This window comes from Poromitra crassiceps (genome assembly GCF_964638095.1).
Source record: "Poromitra crassiceps genome assembly, chromosome: 17".
Taxonomy (NCBI): Eukaryota; Metazoa; Chordata; class Actinopteri; order Beryciformes; family Melamphaidae; genus Poromitra; species Poromitra crassiceps.
Window position 1 is genome coordinate 30,193,092 of NC_139635.1, and position 17,881 is coordinate 30,210,972.

The window sequence follows — 17,881 nt, forward strand, 5'->3', positions numbered from 1 at the left end:
AAGGTGGCCCTGCACATGTGTTCTTTGCATCTTAAAGCATGACACACACAACCCCATTGTAGGGCTGGCCCAAATAGCATTTTTTGGGCTAGAATATTTTGTAGTAATCAACAGACGAATCTGACACTAACAGACCAATCCGTCCGTCCAGAAAGAGTCCATGTGTCTGGCGTCATCGCCTCCTGTGGCCGTGGTGTTGGGCGTATCAGAAGGCTACTGTCTCTCTCTGCCCACCTTACTGTACATTCAGCTGGTGCTGCTGGCTCTCATGGTCCGTGCTGCCCACAGCATCTCCTCCATTGACAATTTCAACATCTTCTGGGAAGGCAGACAGTTCTTTAGAAGAAACCATGGCATCATTGGCCGGGGGCAAAGCTACTGACTTCACACATTTCATACTTTGTAGCCCACTAAGGTCACAGTGTTCCTCTCTGCCAAAACATTTCCTAGATGTCCACTCGTTCTGACCGGCCCCACTGCTACTGATGCCCCCGGCGTCCTAGCGCCAGTCTAACAAGTGCCTACATTTAGAAAAGATGTTTATTGTCACTCCGGTTGTACAAGTACACTCGTGTGAAATTCTTAGGCTCCGTAGGACATAAAATCTAAGACGAGGTGCAAAAAGCAACAAGCATATAAATATGAAACATAGCATAAAAGAAACGAAAAACACACAAGAGCAATAGGAATATGAAATAGAGTCAGAACAGTAATTATTCATGCAAATGTATGCTCGACATTGGACCTTCTAACCAGTGTTGGGGGTAACTCATTACAAAAGTAACATATTACATGTCATATAGAGTATTACTTTTAGCAGTAACTCAGTAATATAACTTATTACTTATAGGAGTTCAGTAATATTATACCAGTTACTTTGTCAAGTAACTCAAGTTACAAATTGAGTTACATTTTATTAAATCAAAGCACATATTTAAAAAAGATACAATAATTTCCTAATCAAACTGTGTTTTTATGCAAATAACCACTATAGATGACAATAACAAAGGAAAATAATAACATTTAGAATTTTCGATTGTTTACACTGACTTCAAGGCGGTTAAAATTATTTTTCGGGATGTCATTCTGCTGCTGCTGTTGTTTTGGTCAAAGTAATGCAAAAGTAGTGTAATAAGTAATGAGTTACTCTACACAGAAAGTAATGTTGTAAAGTAACTTATTACTTTCAAATGAAAGTAACTAGTAATATGTAGTATATTACATTTTGAAAGTAACTTGCCCAACACTGCTTCTAACAACAATCCCGAGGAAGTGTACTAAAGAGAAACCTGACTGTGCAGTGCACTTGCTTCGTCATATCCCAGTTTGACCATCATGACAGTTTGACGAGCAGCTCGCTGTAGATAAGTCCATTAACCATGGCTTTAAAGTGACTTTGCAGTCAACCAGTAGGCGATTACAATGCCACATTATCTGCGCTCCTTCATTTAATACTGTGTGTCTTGTCTTTTTCTGTTTTCCTCTTTTAGACTCTTTTGTCAACAGCCAGGAGTGGACATTGAGTCGATCAGTGCCAGAGCTGAAAGTGGTGAGTAAGAGTAACCAACTATTCTTTGTGGCATATCCCTTAGAGATTCCATCTAAACTGATGGATTTAAATGTCAATGCGAATGCATGCTCACTTCATGTAATACTGCTGTTGCATTTTACATGAGAGAGGAGAGTTGGCTGGACTTCTCCCGGCCTGGCACATAGTGGCTGATTTCTAATGAAATGCGTTGGCATGGCGATGCGGGGTGGCTTGCTAGCAGGACGCGAGATGAGTGACAGTTTTGGGCTAGACTAGTGACACGTCCTGGGTCTGATCCCACCCGCCAGTGCAGCACACTCAGCCAACTGCCAAACGCACAACTAACATCCTCGCATGATTTAATGCCTTCCGCCCATACAGACTGCTAGCCTTGAAACTGCGCTCACCGCTCTGTCAGTTGATATTTCTATCTTGGGTAAATTCATTGTACCTTGCAAGAAAAACTTGGGCGAGATGAAAAGGGGGGAATTCACTGCGGAGCTCAAAGGCAAAACTTGCTTTTTTTTGGCTTCAAACGCTTCAAACACATCCGTTCGCTTACATGCTTCCAAGGTGTTAATTGGCAGCTTCTACTCAGGGTTTTCTTAAATGGGCCCAGAAAGACAGAATCCAGTGTGAGAAATGCAAGATCATTCATTTAATTTGACAATGAGTTGCTGCTCGGTGACAAGGTTATACTGACTGAGCAGAAGTTGTTCAGTCATGTCTTATAGAAGCTTACAGGAGTGGCCACACTTTTTTGGTTGTGGGCCGCATATAGAAAAATGTAAGGAGTCGCCCGTAGGGATGGGCATCGAATTTCGAATAGTGTTTTTGCTAGAAATGCCCATTCCTAGTCGCCGGCCAAACAATATTTAGCGCAGCAGTTTGCAACCTGTTTACACTGAAAGCGGATTTTTTTTTAACCAGAAAACCCTTGTGCCATCAAAAATTTTATTTCTACCTAAATAAATATATGACACAGTTTATTGATGTGCTCACCTATTACAATGGGTATTTCTGTATGTTTTCAAATGTTCTTTTCCAGGTTAAGACAGAGATAATGTCAGAGTAAAATGATTGGAGACATGGTTTACCATTAGGGCCCTCCCACACTCCATCCCTTCGTACACATCCATGTTTACGCCATGCTGAAACTTCCTCAGGGGAAGCTCTAGCCTGCAGCTCAGAGAGGGGCGGTGGCGTGCATGTGTGTGGGATAGTGCCCTTTTCACTCGGCAAAGAGAAATGCTGGGGTAAATGAACAGTGTTCTTTGCTGCTGCATCAGCTAATGCATTGCCCCTGGACACTGGGTCAGTATTCATTTATTTTTCTACAACAACTATTTCACCAACATTCAGTATTAAAAATGTAAAAAGAAAAAGAAAAAACAGACAGCCAGACAGAAAAATAAATAGACCAAGTATAACCCATTTTCAATGGTTTTAATTGGAAAAAACGAAATGGGGGAATCTCTTTTTTTTGTTTTTGTTTTTCGGTTTCAAAAAAAGCAAAATTCATGGCGGGCCACTTAAAAACAGGCAGCGGGCCGCAGTTGGCCCGCGGGCCGTAGTTTGGCCACCCCTGTTATAGAAGATAGTAATAATTGTCTCCTTTTTAATCCATGCTATAATAATAACTATTTATTGTTGTGATTATCATATTAAGGTTATTATAGGGTTAGAACATTTCCTGCAGATTCCTTGAAATAATGATCACAGTGATGTGAGAAAACTCACTTTGACCTCTGCACTGCACTGCTGGCAGCTTAATTGTGGCTAAATCAGAAGATGACATGGGAATGTTTCCTTTTATAGCCATCTTTCAATGATTTTAAATCTCCACGTTCATAATCGTTCCCAGACCTGAACATGTAGAGAGAAGAGTAAACACGCTACCTTTTCGCATTGGAAAAGTGCTGATACAGCAGGTTGATTTCATGACGGCTATATAACCAGCAGGTCACAAAGCTCAAACGGTTAAAACAGCAGGAATGCCAGCTCTACTGCACTTTCAAAGAAACTATTTCTGTTGAGTCATAACTTTCGGCGCAGAGCTTATATAACTTCCGCTAACTTCTAGCTTATTCTCACTTTATGTTGATAGTTTACTCCCCGTCTCATATACACTTCAATTAAGAGAGGTGAGATTGGAAAAGGCCGTAAACAGATCCTTTCTTCGAGGCGAAACAGTCTTTCGCCTCAAACCTCCCTATAATTAGAACCATACCTTACTTTCCCGCCCACTAATGATGTGAAGAAGAAGAGGAGAGGGAGGAGAGATCAGGCCTGTTGCGGCTCTTTGTTCTTCCCAGACATGCTGGCATCGTCAGCCCACCCTCCACCATGCCTCTCCCTGAAGGCGCTGTACTGTGTAGTCAGGCCTGGTCTAGACGCCAGGGAGAGGAGGCCGAGCACAGATCACAACCAGCCCCATGTACGTTTCCTTGTAACCCTCCCCCGGCATCAACCCCGGACAACCTGTGCATGGTTAAGTGTATACACGTGCTTGTCTGCCTTTCGTGTAGCCATGCCTTACCTGTACATCAGTAAGTGTTGTGCTTCTGGGTTTGCAGGGCATTGTGGGTAATCTGTCCAGTGGGAAGTCCGCCTTGGTCCACCGGTACTTGACGGGCACATATGTGCAGGAGGAGTCTCCTGAAGGTAAGAGCACACTACCAGTCTGCTGTTGGACGTGGGGAGAAACATGTCAAATACTAAAGGTTCAGAAAGTTGTCAACACACCTGTTAAGCCCCTTTTAGATTGGCCAAAAATCCCACTAATATCCACTAACTACTGGCTTTTTCTTCTGTCTAAAAGCCATGCCGTTCAGCCGATAGAGCGACCCTGCAAGTGAGGCGGGTTATCAGCGCCTCGCCTCGCCACGGCTGGCCATATAAATGTTGGCGGTGGTCCAACTCGTTATTTCCCGCCCGTGTTCTTCTTCTCCTCTCGATTTAATGTATTGGCCTCTCCTTTTCCGCCGTGAGTCAGTGATTGAGTGATTCCCACATGCTGAAATTCAACTTTCTTAGTCGGTAATTACTTTAAAATGTGACGGAATATGCCGACAGAAAAAAGAAAGAAAAGTGTCTCACGGATGAGACGACTTTCACTGCAGCACTTACTGAACCAGTGTCAAGTCAGTCAGTAGGTCATCCTTTAGCTATTTCAAAATAAAACCCTTGTTGTAACGTTAACATTAATTTAAATTTTGAGTAATGCTTTACAGCCACAGTTTCACTCATATAATCTTGGAGGACCGACGGTGAAAATATCTGCACACAAAAGCTAAAAAAAGCCAAAATGAACAGTCCAGAGGCTGAGATCAAGTTCCAAGAAGAATGTCTTTTAATTCAAGACATGGTGAAGAAGGTGCTTAAAAAGTGACAAAAATAAAAAGTGAATAAAACCACAGCAAACGTTTCAGTCAGGGACTCAGGGACTATTCTTTTGGCTGACCTGACGTTGGCCTGGGCAGCCGTGGGAGAAGGGAGAAGGGAGGGGGAAGAGAGCTCCTGGAGAATCTGAGCGGGTTGAGAGTGCGAACTAAAAGTTTAAAAGGCGATGCTGCTGCTGCTGCTACCCCCTGGTGCTTTCCAAAGAAATGTGTTTTAGTGGGAATTTTGATGTAAAAAAGGTATTAGATTGTCACATATAGCACTGCCATTAATGTAGCAGGCTTACTGTGGCCTTACTCTGCCCAATCTACTGGTCCTATTAAAAATATATTGTTAATGTCTCTTAACTTCATTGTCCAATTCATCCAATTGACTTCAAAGGGCTTTCATAAGCCAAAGAGGTTGGATAATTGTCTCAACCCACACAGAGGACCATGTAACCCTGCAGTTAAGTGAAGACCTGACCAAAATTGTAGTTAGGAGTTTTTTACATGAATTAAATGAATGAAATAAATTTGCATCTATAACGTTACCTTTTGGTTGTCAATTTTTTTTTTCTTGTTTTCCACAAGATGAGATAGCTGTTGTCGTTGTCACTGATTGCCTCGATATACAGGGAAATAGTTATATGAGGATGTAGAGGATGTATATTCACATTCACATAGCACTAATGGCAGTAATAAGCAGTAATATTGCATCTTCACTTCATAAGTAGACATATGAATCATGGTGTGTGTGTGTGTGTGCGTGTGGGTGTGCGTGTGGGTGTGTTTGGTTTGTATCAAAAAGTGGTGTGTTGGGCGATTATATCAAACTTGAACATTGGAGTGATAATTGGCTTCCTTCCACTTATGCATTTCCTTTTTTACTCTTCTGCCAAACTGGCTGGATAATAATAATGACAAAGCAAAACATTTCCAGCAGAAGAGCGAGCGCTAAATATGAGGGTAAAACTTAGGCCTGGGCTTAAAGCACAAATCCTGCTTAAACCCCATCATTTCTCAGGGAGTGTAGATCAAAGTTGTTATCACGATCATGACCCGTTTTCTCCCTGGCTCTCCTCCTGGGGGGAGGAGGGGAGGCCATAATGCGGTTAGGAGGGCCTATCTGCAGAAACAAGGCCCCTTCCCATTCTCTTCCACTCAACTGAAATTTGCAAATGTGATTTTGCTTGTCTTTATCATGAGGATCATAATGAGATTGCCCCTGCCTGGACGGAGAGGTAAAAGCTCTCAGAAGCCACAGAGATGTTGGCAACCCGGAGTTAACTCGTGATCTTTGAGGGGTTCACAGCGTTTCATTTTGCTGTAATTATAGTGAGGATGAGACATGAAGCACATAATTAGCTTCTGGCATTTGCTGCACCGAGGGAGAAAAATCCACGTACCCTAATTAGTCCTTGAGAAATCAACGGCAAAAAACTCTGGAAAGCGGAAACAAGTGTTGTTTGTGTGTAATTAAGGAATCTCGTCTGTTCAGATTTCGGTGCGTTTCCTACGTGCCTGTGAGTTGCTGTGACACAAAATACCCGTTTCGTGATTAGCATTTGCTCAGGGTATTTCTTTTGTTTTGTATTTTTATTATATGGGCATTGACACCGGCGGCGTTCCAGATGGTTCCGCGGTGGCTGGCTGTTTCTACAATTGTTTAGTTTTCTGGGCTTTTGCTGTGATATCTGAAAGAAGGTACCCGGGTGTGTTGCCATGGCAACAGCGGAGCTCCGTTGGATTGTGGCTGTGTGTCAAGGTCTAAGCCTCCGTGTAAGCGGAGTATGCTCGCTGCGTGTTGTTAACCATGCCTACCAACTTACCAGCTCTCTGTAGGCTGCCTGCAAGGTTATTAGCCTCCTCTTTACTGGTAGGTTAGGTTAGGTTAAGTTGATTTGATATGGACATCACAGAGCATTGGAGATGTAACATACATGTATGCACACAGTAACCAGATACACAGTGTTAAGTGTTTATAGCGGAACGCTAATTTTCAACACCTGTCCACAGGCGACTCCTACACCAAAACACAACCCAAAAGGACATACCCAAAAAGAAACATAATCAAATATAAAAGCACATGAGCAAAGCTATACATACAAAGAAGTTGACAAAGAAGTTGGACCAACAAGTTGACATAATAGATCTTTGCTTTTTGTACTACTTATAGAAGGGGATGCATGCAGGGGATTCATTGGCATGCCAGAGGTATGGTGTCTCTCATTAAAGCTCTACAAGTGATGTTTAATGCTGCAATCAGGGTGCAAAATTAAAAAGAAATTGTCCACCGGCCAAATGTGTTCAAATTTTTACCAGCCACTCAATCGATTACCATTGGGTTTTTTGGGGCTGGTGAGTGAAGCAAATCTACCAGCCACTTGCTTATTTGACCAGCATTTGGCTGGTGGTGGCTGGCGCTAATTTGGTGCCCTGGCTGCAATAGTATGTTAGTTAGCCTCATTGCCAGCTGTTCACAGTGTAATGGATTTTTTTCTCGGGGAGTATTGTTGTGGCTTGGCTCTGAGTAGAGACAACACCGTCCCCGATGATTATGTAATTGAAAATGCTTCAGATTCCGGCCACGTTCTCAGCAGAGCAGTGAGTCTACATTATAGATATTGCTTTCAGGTCTGGTCCCCCACTCTGAGTTTACATAATCTAATGTGCTATATGTACCGCAGCCTCTCCGACTCCGTCGAGGATTCTGATCATTTTGTCATTCTCTCGTCTCGTCCCGTCGCTCCGGTCCGGTCTTCCTCGCTACGCGATAAGATATTACTCATGTTAATCCCTTTTTAAATGAGGGATTCCCGGGCCGTGAATGCATTCTTTCTCAATCCTATGTCAGAATCTCTGAGCTGTGCGAATTCAGCTGAAGAAAAGCTGGCGGGTGCCTGCTGGCGTTATGTGAGAAATGAGAATCTCTCTCTCTATTACACAACCCAGCGTCCAGCTGGGCTCGAGAGCTTGTGTGGGGAAACTCGGAGAATTCCCTATTTGCTAAGCGGGCTAAAGTGGACTTAACGGGATGGAAGCATGACTCAAGTGCTGAGACAGGAACACTGTTGAGCCTGTTGAGAAAAATTACAGGGCCAGGCTACTGTATCACCCGTACAGCTCTTCTAGAAGGTGGGATCTTCTAGAAGGTGGGATCTGTTGTTCCTACTTTGTTGGGAAGACGTTCACAATTGAACTGCTTCAATTCCCTCATTCATCTATCTGACGCTGTGAAGGCCTGAGCCGACAACACCTCTGATCACGATTCACCAAATACATATTCGAAAATATGATCAATTTCACATTTTTACATTTTGTATCCGCCCGGACGGACACGGGCTATCTTCGGTTCAGCATCCTTTTTTTTTATTCATGGTATATTATGCTCATTCACACACCTTTTTTCCAATTTGTACATGATTCAGTGTCGGCGACGGCGGCTTTGAGCACATTTTTGTATGCATCAGGCAATGTTTTCATTCCCAGGGACCTCTTTTGGCTCACAACTCTCTCATTTGAATGTTTTTAATCTCGGCAGGATCGCAAACCATTCAAATGATATGCAAAAAATCCAATTTACTGTGAGGTATTCCCATTGGTCTCTGCTTTATCTGCAGCCGGCTTTTGCTAGCGGCAACTTGCAAGGAATACGCAGAAGAGAGAAGGAGGCGAAGGCCGCATAGAGAGAGTGCTAGCTCCACACACACCACTGTCCTGTCATCATGACCTTCTTTCCACCTCTCCTGTTATCTACCATCCCTTCCCTCCCCCTCTCTCTCTGTCTCAGCGTCTTATCATCTGAGTGCAAATTGGAAGTCGTCTTCTTTTTGCTGTCAAAGCGAACGCAACCCAATGTTCTAGCATGGCTCATGCAGTGTAGTGATGGAGGCTGGTTGATGACAGTGGTGGTGCAGAAGGAAGTGAGGTTGGGGCTTTTTTCGGGGACTTTGACTTGTGGCTGTGCGGTGCCCCGGGGGCTGAACAGGTTTCCTCAGCAGCTGTGCGTTCCACACGCTAAATGGCAATTTCTCGCCCACGTAATTGGCTCCGGAGAGACCGGCTTTCCAGTCGGCATGCGATTGTCACAGCAACGCTGTCGCGGGGGCCTCTAAATCGAGAAGCAGGGCTTGCACTCTCGCGCGCACATCTCCCAAAACGTTTATGAGCCATAGCGAGCTGTGATTTGATATTAAATCTGGTTTGTCTCGCACATCCTCAACGTTTTTTATGACTCATAATGAGTGTGATGATGTCGCTCTGCGATCTTCCTACTTGGGAAAGCCTTGGCAGTTCATCGTTAATATGTTCTAATGTAATAATATACCAGTATCACAGGGGGGTTTTCTGCCTCAGAATGGGTCTGTGGGGGGTGACTACGCACAGGACTTTTGGGTTACTGTATAGTCAGGCCAGGGTTATCCTGCCCTGAACACAAATACATCAGTCATTGCCAGAAATTATGGAGCAATGTGTTTTCACAGTCCCAAGTTTTAGAAAGGCAGCCATCTGAGGGTACAAATGTGGGACTTTAACTTTGAAACTTAATAACTTAATCGATACAGTAAAAACTGCTTGATTTTTAGTTGGTATGCAGTCAGGGTTGTCCTGAACTCAAATATATCAGTCATTGTCAGGAGGTTTTTGGCCTTGGACATTTGTGGGGGGGGTAAAACCTCTTTGGGGCGTACCAGAAAAACCTCTATGTAGGAAAAACCCTGTATCAGCAGCTGTTCTAGTATCTCTCGACCAGACTGACCCATGTAATTACCTTGGAATAAGCTGTTCTAAATCCCCTCTTCCTCAGGTGGACGCTTCAAGAAAGAAATCGTAGTGGATGGACAGAGCTACCTTCTTCTGATCAGAGATGAAGGAGGACCTCCGGAATTGCAGGTATATGGACGTCGATTCTCATTTTAAGCCAATATTTGTTATCACAAATACGCTAAAGCGTTGAGATGTGTCCAGTGATGACGTAGGAGTCATTATACAGAACTTCAGGATGCAGAGAGAGATGGTAGAAACTTGGGATTTGGGCCGTTATTTCACTGCTGGAATGTTTTATGGTTGTTCTGGCCAAATCCCTTTAGGGGCAGCAGCAGATGAGTGGTTAAACCCAGACAAAGGCATGTTCTGTGGCCAGCCACACACCACAGCACCTAATGATCCTATTAGTATGGATGAAACGGTGGGCCCCATATCAGTTCATATGTCACACAGGTTGTGCTTTGCTTTGCCAAGTCATCCGTAAGTCATCTGTAATGACGGAGCAGCCATCAGACACTCATCTTCGTTTGTACTCTAGTCATGTCAGTGAAAGTCTGAGCCATGCCAGTGTGTGTGTGCTGGTTCTTAATGTCTCTCTACAGCTCCTCCTCATCAGGATTCACAATCACTGGGCTTCTGGGTAGTGTAGAAGTAAAAGCCCTCGCCTATGACCGCGGAGACCCGTGTTGGGGTATGAGCATTGGCCGCTGCACTAGCGCCTCCTCTGGTCGGTCGGGGGGGGGGGAGGGGAACTGGGGGGAATAGCGTGATCCTCCCACGCGCGACATCCTCCTCGCTGTCGGGTCAAAAGGAGAGGCTGGTGACTGCACATGTATCGGAGGAAGCATGTGCTAGTTTACAACTCTCCCCAGATCGGCGGAGTGGGTTGAGCAACGACCAGGACAGCAGGGAGAATTGGCCAAGTACAATTGTGGAAAAAAAAAAAAAAAAACGACATTACATTCAGTTTGTTAATTTACAGTATTACAGTGTGGGTGGGCAACTGGTTCTTCTAGTATTTCACTCACTAGAAATAATCTACAGATTTTACTGTTGCTGATGATATTGAGGTTTACCGCAGGAATGAGTCAGAAGTAGCAAATCGCCCCCATGCTGGTTCGTAAGGGGAAAAGGCTATAGGATTTTAGTATGGGAATTTTGGTTAAATGCATGAAATAAGCCAGGTCTGTGGTTATTTAACACAAGCTTATGGGAGTGGAAATTTGTGTTCAGCAAGATAATCTTCACAAACAAGGACCACTTTTATGACTTTTGAAGCGTAAATGTGTGTTTTTTTAAATCGTGTTTTTCTAAACACAATTTTCAGGAAACGCTTTAAAAGTCATAAAAGTGGTCTTGTGTTTAACCGAAATCCCCATACTAAAATAAAATCCCATTCACATTTCCCCTTACGAACCAGCATGGCGGCAGCATTTCTGGGTAAGCCTACAAAAATACCTGATAACGTATTATATCTATCGGATAGACCTTTTTCACGGGGGCCATTTTGTGTGGAAAAGGCAGGGTAAACACAGGTGCAAGCAAAGCCCTAATGAGGGTTTCCAAATTCCAGTCATGGAAGTTTGAAACCAAAGACGATGGGATTTCAAGCAAGACGGTTCAACTTCAACTCAGTTCCTATCATATTGGCACGCGCGTTTTGCCCATGGGTTTCCACGGACACGCCCACTTAGGAGACTTTCGGCAGGTCTGAGTCAATGGTTGACCACGCCCATTTAGGAGACTTGCAGCGACCATTTGTTAGAATTGGTGGAGCCTAGGGATGCACCGATATGAAAATTTTGGCCGATGCCGATAACCGATATTAACATTGCTGTTATGGCCGATAACCGATATTTACCGATGTCGATATGATCTGTATAAAACCAAATTTTTATGATCATCACATTTTGTACATACTGGAAAACACATGTTAACACTGAATTTGAAAAAGTTATGCATTTCTTTATTTGCAAAGCCTTTGGAAAAGCCCATAAATCATAGATTTACTGCATTATTTCATATCAATGTGAAGAATTTGGCTGATAATGATAACCGATATTAACATTGCAACATCTGACCGATACCGATATGACCGATATGTTAAAAAATGACTAACATCGGCCGATACCGTTATGATTGCCGATATATCGTGCATCCCTAGTGGAGCCTGAGGTGAATCATCTAGATAGTTATGGAAGATCTATGTTTGAAACCCTCATTAGTGTTTTGCTTGCACCTGTGTTTACCCTGCCTTTTCGACACAAAATGGCACCCGTGAAAAGGGTCTATTGATTTGTCTTGGTTGCAGGTTCTATCATCGGACTGTGTAGATGCAAACAGGCGTGCCCAATGCCCTCAGTCACTAGATTACAAGCAGCTGGTCACATAACGGTCAGCATGAGGCTGACCGTTGCTTTAGATAAGTAACTGTTCATACCTGTGAGTTATGCCTGAGTGATGCTTGGTAAGATTAGGGAACGGAAATGACTTTGGCGCAGTTGTCAGTTGCTGCCTGTATATAATTAGCGGTATAATTAAAGGCCTCCATTACATTCCCACTCGCAGGAGGCTGAGCAGAGCAGTGGCTTGAAGGGCTCCATTTGCCATTCATTCCCCATGGGGGTCCAGGCTCCATGTGAAATCTGAATGAAGAAGAGGGTGATAGTGATGCTGGCAAATCCTTATCGCTTGATTGTCACTGTTAACATTGCTCTCTGTCGGGCGTCCGGGTAGTGTAGCGGTAGATTCCCCGCCTACCAACACGAGGGGTCGCAGGTTCGTATCCATGTGTTACCTCCGGATTGGTCGGGCGTCCATACAGGCACGATTGGCTGTGCCTGAGGGTGGGAACCCAGATTGGGGGGTATGTGTCCTGGTCGCTGCACTAGCGCCTCCTCTGGTCGGTCGGGGGGGCGCCTGGTTCGGGGTGGAAGGGAACTGGTGGGAATAGCCTGGCCCTCCCACGTGCTACGTCCTTCCGGAGGAGCTCCCCGCTGTCAGGTGAAAAGAAGCGGCTGGCAACTGCACTGTGTCGGAGGAAGCATGGTGCTAGTCTCGGCTCTCCCCAGGCCGGCAGAGGGTGGAGCACTGACCGGGGCAGCCAATAGGGCAGCATGGGGATAAATTGGCCAAGGTTTAGGGGGGACAAAAAACAACAACATTGCTCTCTGGCTTCTCCTCAGCCACTTTCTTATAACTGATTTTAAGATTCTGATTTACTTGTTGCGCTCAAGGGAAAGCTCTCACCCTCATTCCATTCTGAACAGAGATTGTGAATGACTGTGTGTGTGATAGGGGAACTACCAAGATTCCTGGACTGTGATAGCAGTGCATAGACAAAAAAAACAGATAAGGATTCAGTAGTAGTGTATTTGATCATTCATTTATATTCCCCCTAGAAATGGGCAACTTTGTCTTGGCACTCAAAATGATGCTGTTGCTGCACTGCCCCCTTCTGTCTGTATGTGGAACTGGAATCACCTGTGGCCTTCAGCACACAAAGAATCGGTAGTGAATTAGTTTTGCATATTAATAACAAAAATATTTTAATTTAGCAAGCCATTCTGAGAGCGTAATTTATTCATGAAGTTTGACTCGTTTGTTGATCCATTGAGATGGCACAAAACCGGCGAGATTATTAATTCAAAACACGGCGTCCGGGTAGATTCCCTGCCTGCCAACACGAGGGTCGTAGCAGGTTCGCTCCCCCGTGTTACCTCCGGGCTTGCTCGGGCGTCCATACAGGCACCATTGGCCGTGACTGCAGGTGGGAAGCCAGATTAAGGGTATGAGTCCTGGTCACAGTCAATGTAGCCTCAGGCAGCAGTGTGCGTGTATGTGTTTCATCAAAAGACAGTGTATGTGTTGCAGTGACCCTTGACCCTGCCCTCTGCTCTGTCCTCAGTTTGCAGCCTGGGTGGATGCGGTGGTTTTCGTCTTTAGCCTGGAGGATGAGATCAGCTTCCAGACAGTCTACAATTACTTCTTGCGCCTATCCAGCTACAGGAACACAGCCGAGGTCCCCATGGTCCTCGTTGGAACACAAGGTGTTTTTGCCTACAGTTTGCTTCGTTCCACAAAGGAGCTGCATACTTTATAGTGTAATATTAGAAAAATCAGAGTAAAAGTCATGATCTAGAGATTTAGAGACTTGTGTTCAGAGTTTCATGGCGTTTTTGACCCCCCCCGTTCTCTTAGATGCCATCAGCGCTGCCAACCCCAGAGTGATCGATGATTCGCGGGCAAGAAAGCTGTCGAATGACCTGAAGCGCTCCACGTACTACGAGACCTGCTCCACCTACGGCCTGAACGTGGAGAGAGTCTTCCAGGACGGTGAGAGGGGGCCTGCGTGGAACAGATATCAGGTTGAGAGGAGGTGTAGCTCCAACCTGAGCGGGGTTTTTAAAGAGAGCCCCGGTGTCGAATGAATGTAGCTCACTGCCTATCTACTCTGAGGCCGCACTAAAGGCAAAACCAGAATATACAAAAAACTGTATTACTTCTGTCAAAGACATTTAAATGACACAAGTCTACCTGGCTGTTCCCATATCTGAACTTTATCACCATTTCCCAAAAGACTACAAGATGTTCTGCCGATTTCTTGAATAAAGATTCTGTCCTAGCCAGCTTTTGAAGAGCAAGGTATTTCGAGACATTATGAGCACACCCTCATTTTCTCAATTTCAGTTTATCCAATTTGAGCTAACTTGGGTCAGCACAGGAATTTTAATAAATTCATCAATTCAACATCCTAAAAAACTAAAAGAAGATTAACGTGAAAATCCTTGATCAACATTTCTCTCAGCAACTTTCTCACTCTTGATTGTTAAGAATGGCAGATTTGTAGGCTACTGCTCAATTAGTTTCCATAATTAAGAAAAAGAAAGAAATAGCGTCTCTTCACCCCAAGCTTATAATGAACTATTCAATGCTGTTCTGTGCTTGTTTGAGTTACTGACAGTAACATTCACCACTCAGCTGCCTGCGCATGGTTGAGTCACACGGGGGGGGGGGGGGGGGGGGGGGGGTACAGTAGCCTGGGTAAACCCAGCCTCCACATGACCTCTATGTGCTCTCAGTCACGAAACTTACGCTACAGGCATAGCCTGTGACGTCACCCGGGAGGCTGGGTAGTACATAGAGATGAATATGCTGTATGCTCAATGGCTGTGATTGGCACTGCATTTTTTTTAATAGTAAAATGAATGGGAGCACTTGATTTGATAGTACAGTGGCCATTCTAAATTAAATTAGATTAAATGTGTACAGTACTGTGCACCCAAGATTTTTTTTGTCTTAGATGTTTATTCTTTTTTTTCTACATTAGTGTGTCAGACTGCTCTTTATAGCAGTGTGTGGTTCTCAAACTTTTTCACATCAAGGACCCCTAAACTGACACAAATTAGACCACGGACCCCCATTTGATAAGATTTTCTCCCAGTGTCCCCTATCGGATAAGATTTTAGCTTTTGTGAGAGCCCTCCCACTCTCCTGGCCCTGTCTTTCAAGAGCCTGGTGGTCGTTAGGCTGATTGGGTGCACCTGGGCCCACTGTACTCCTTGGGCTTAAGAAGACCTTCAGACCATTCAGTCTCTCCCTCCTCACCGAGGCACTTTTTGTTCTGTTTGCTTAATGTTGCCTAGTTTGTGTTGTCTAGTTATTTTCCCTTAGTTTTAGTTAATAAATTATTGTTTTAACTTGTATTTACTTTGGTGTATGACTTACCTCATTTGTTACCGGTACTTTGGGTACTTTGAGGAGTCATAAGTTAAAACAATAATTTATTAACTAAAACTAAGGGGAAATAACAGACAACACAAACTACATTAAACAAAAAAAACAGACCAAAAGGGGCCTAAGTGAGAAGGGGGAGAGACTGAATGGTCTGAAGGTCTTCTTAAGCCCAAGGCCGGGCCCAGGTGCACCCAATCAGCCTAACAACCCCAACACCAGGCTCCTGCAAGACAGGGCTAGGAGAGTGGGAGGGTCATCACACTTTTAGATTTTTTTTATTACAGAAAGTGTATGAAACCCATGACCAAAATAGTCATGCATTCTGTCATTGTGTTACTTATGGTTGAAATTCTAGTGAAAATAAATTATTACCCTTTTTGCCAGACCCCACTTTGAGAAACACGGCTTTATATTGCTTTTTTTGATATTTAGAAACTTCTCATGTAATTATTTTTGAAAGCAGCTTGTAAGACTAACGAAAATCACAATTAATAGTGGAACCCTAAGCTAGAGACCAATTTATATTTAAGCATGAGCTCACGGTAGGCCGTGGTATATGGTTATTATTTCACAGCTAAGGGGCCGCGAAACCCCCCTTAGCTGTGAGATAATGACCATAATATATAATGGCCTGTCAGTGAGCTATTGCTTTTATAAAACTCTTACCAAGTATGGCAATATGAAAGTAATAGACACACTCCAATTTAATTATTTTTTATTGGTAAATAATAATGTTCAAAATAAAATAGTCCTTCCTGGCTGCCTGCACATAGAGCGAGGCAATCGCTGTGCAAAATAACCTTAGGTAAGTTACAGCAGCTAGCTCGCAGCAAGCAATACGGGCTATCTCCGGTTTATCTAGTACATTTGGTAGTTGTAATTAAACATAATTATCTGGAAAAAAGCTGAGCAACAGATTTCAAAATGAATTTTACAATTGAATAGGACGTGACTTGTACATGTTGACAAGCTAATGTTCCTGAGGGGGGAAATTCTGCGAACCGGTCTGCAGCACTGCTTGAACGACCTTCTCAGACACGGAGCGATACTGAATTGTCCAAACTGATGACGTCATAGCCGTGGTCTATGAACCAATCGGATCGCTTGATTTGAGGTACCCATTTTATAATCAGCTGTATAGATACAGTCGGTCTGTGTGGGAATGCACACAAAATGTTACTACGGCTGGCGCGTGAGTGGGGTAAAAAAAAAACATACAGTATATCTCAATGGGCTGACTCACCAAAGGACGGTGCTGCGGCTCTACACTACAGGATTGGGGATTCTAGAGCAGGTACATAGACTGCTGTTCAGATGTGCGTTTACTGTGGTGGTTGAATCACTGATCCTGTCTGCCTGGGCTGGGCTAGTAACTAAATGCTAACTATGCTGAATGGGGAGAACGGGAGGACTTACCCCACCCTGACCACGCCCCCAGCCAGCTACCCCATGACGAGACATTGACTGTATCTATACAAGGGATCACCCGATCAGCATTTTGGTAAACAAACGGTGTCACTGGGTGGAAACAGAGTACGTGCATGCAGAGTGAGGAGCAGAAGTCGCCGCCATGACATCAATAAAAACGTTATTTTAGAGCCACAATATATCAACAACTAACCAACAGATGTCAACGCTGATGGGCTTTATGGAAAGAGCATGACTCGAACACGACAGTTATATATCAAACTGGTCGTTCAGTGCTAGCTATGTTCCAGCGCCTAGTAAGGGTGCATGTATTTACATTGTATTTACGTGCATGGGGGTGGATTTGCGCACAACACCCCACAGAGACGCCCGGAAGGCAGGTGTTTGTTGTCGTCGTGACGTCACGCTGATTCCTCGTATAGTAGGTGAAATAATGTCTCGTAAGTATTAAGTATCTTGAAACTCAGGAGTTTTCTCCTGAATCCACAATTGAAATGATGAAACTGACATTTGAAGACCAAGCCGTTTCAAATGACAATGCATTTCCCCCTTGAGCGTGCGCGGCATTTTAGAAAGCCTGTCGTCGCTTCACGCAACTTTCTGAATATGTAACACAGCGCATATTGACTGTTGATGCACGGGCACGTTGTCTTCCCTCCCTGCCTTCATTGCTTCCCGATGCCCTATTTGACATGGAGTGCTCGCTGTCTGGAGGCCTCACTCTGTATCACTCTCTCACTCTGTAATGTATCACTCTCTCGCCTTCTCTCCCTATTTGCCATGCTGCAGCAGGCAGCCGCGACGCTCTGGTCCCAGCTGTCAGCGCTACTTGAAATCATCTCTCTCTCTCTCTCCTCACTGCTAATTCAAATCACGCAGCGCTGAACAACACCTCCCTCCCTCCGCTTCACCCCATCCAGTCCCCTCACTTGAGTGTGCTATGAATTAACTGACGGGTTGCACCAACCGCATGGCAAATCAGGTCTCCTCAGATGGTAACAATAGCCTGATTTGGCTAACATCACACCGCGGGGCT

General features: G+C 44.3%; 1 protein-coding gene across 2 annotated transcripts in view; it reads left to right on the forward strand.

Moving 5' to 3' along the window:
* Positions 1-17,881, forward strand: part of agap3 (ArfGAP with GTPase domain, ankyrin repeat and PH domain 3) — a 108,080-nt gene that overhangs the window by 13,669 nt on the left and 76,530 nt on the right. For both annotated transcript variants that reach the window (XM_083653783.1, XM_083653782.1), the window contains exons 2-6: positions 1,491-1,549; positions 4,108-4,195; positions 9,722-9,807; positions 13,589-13,730; positions 13,882-14,016. In XM_083653783.1, the coding sequence (XP_083509909.1) occupies positions 1,491-1,549; positions 4,108-4,195; positions 9,722-9,807; positions 13,589-13,730; positions 13,882-14,016 (510 nt within the window). The remainder of the gene's footprint in view (positions 1-1,490; positions 1,550-4,107; positions 4,196-9,721; positions 9,808-13,588; positions 13,731-13,881; positions 14,017-17,881) is intronic.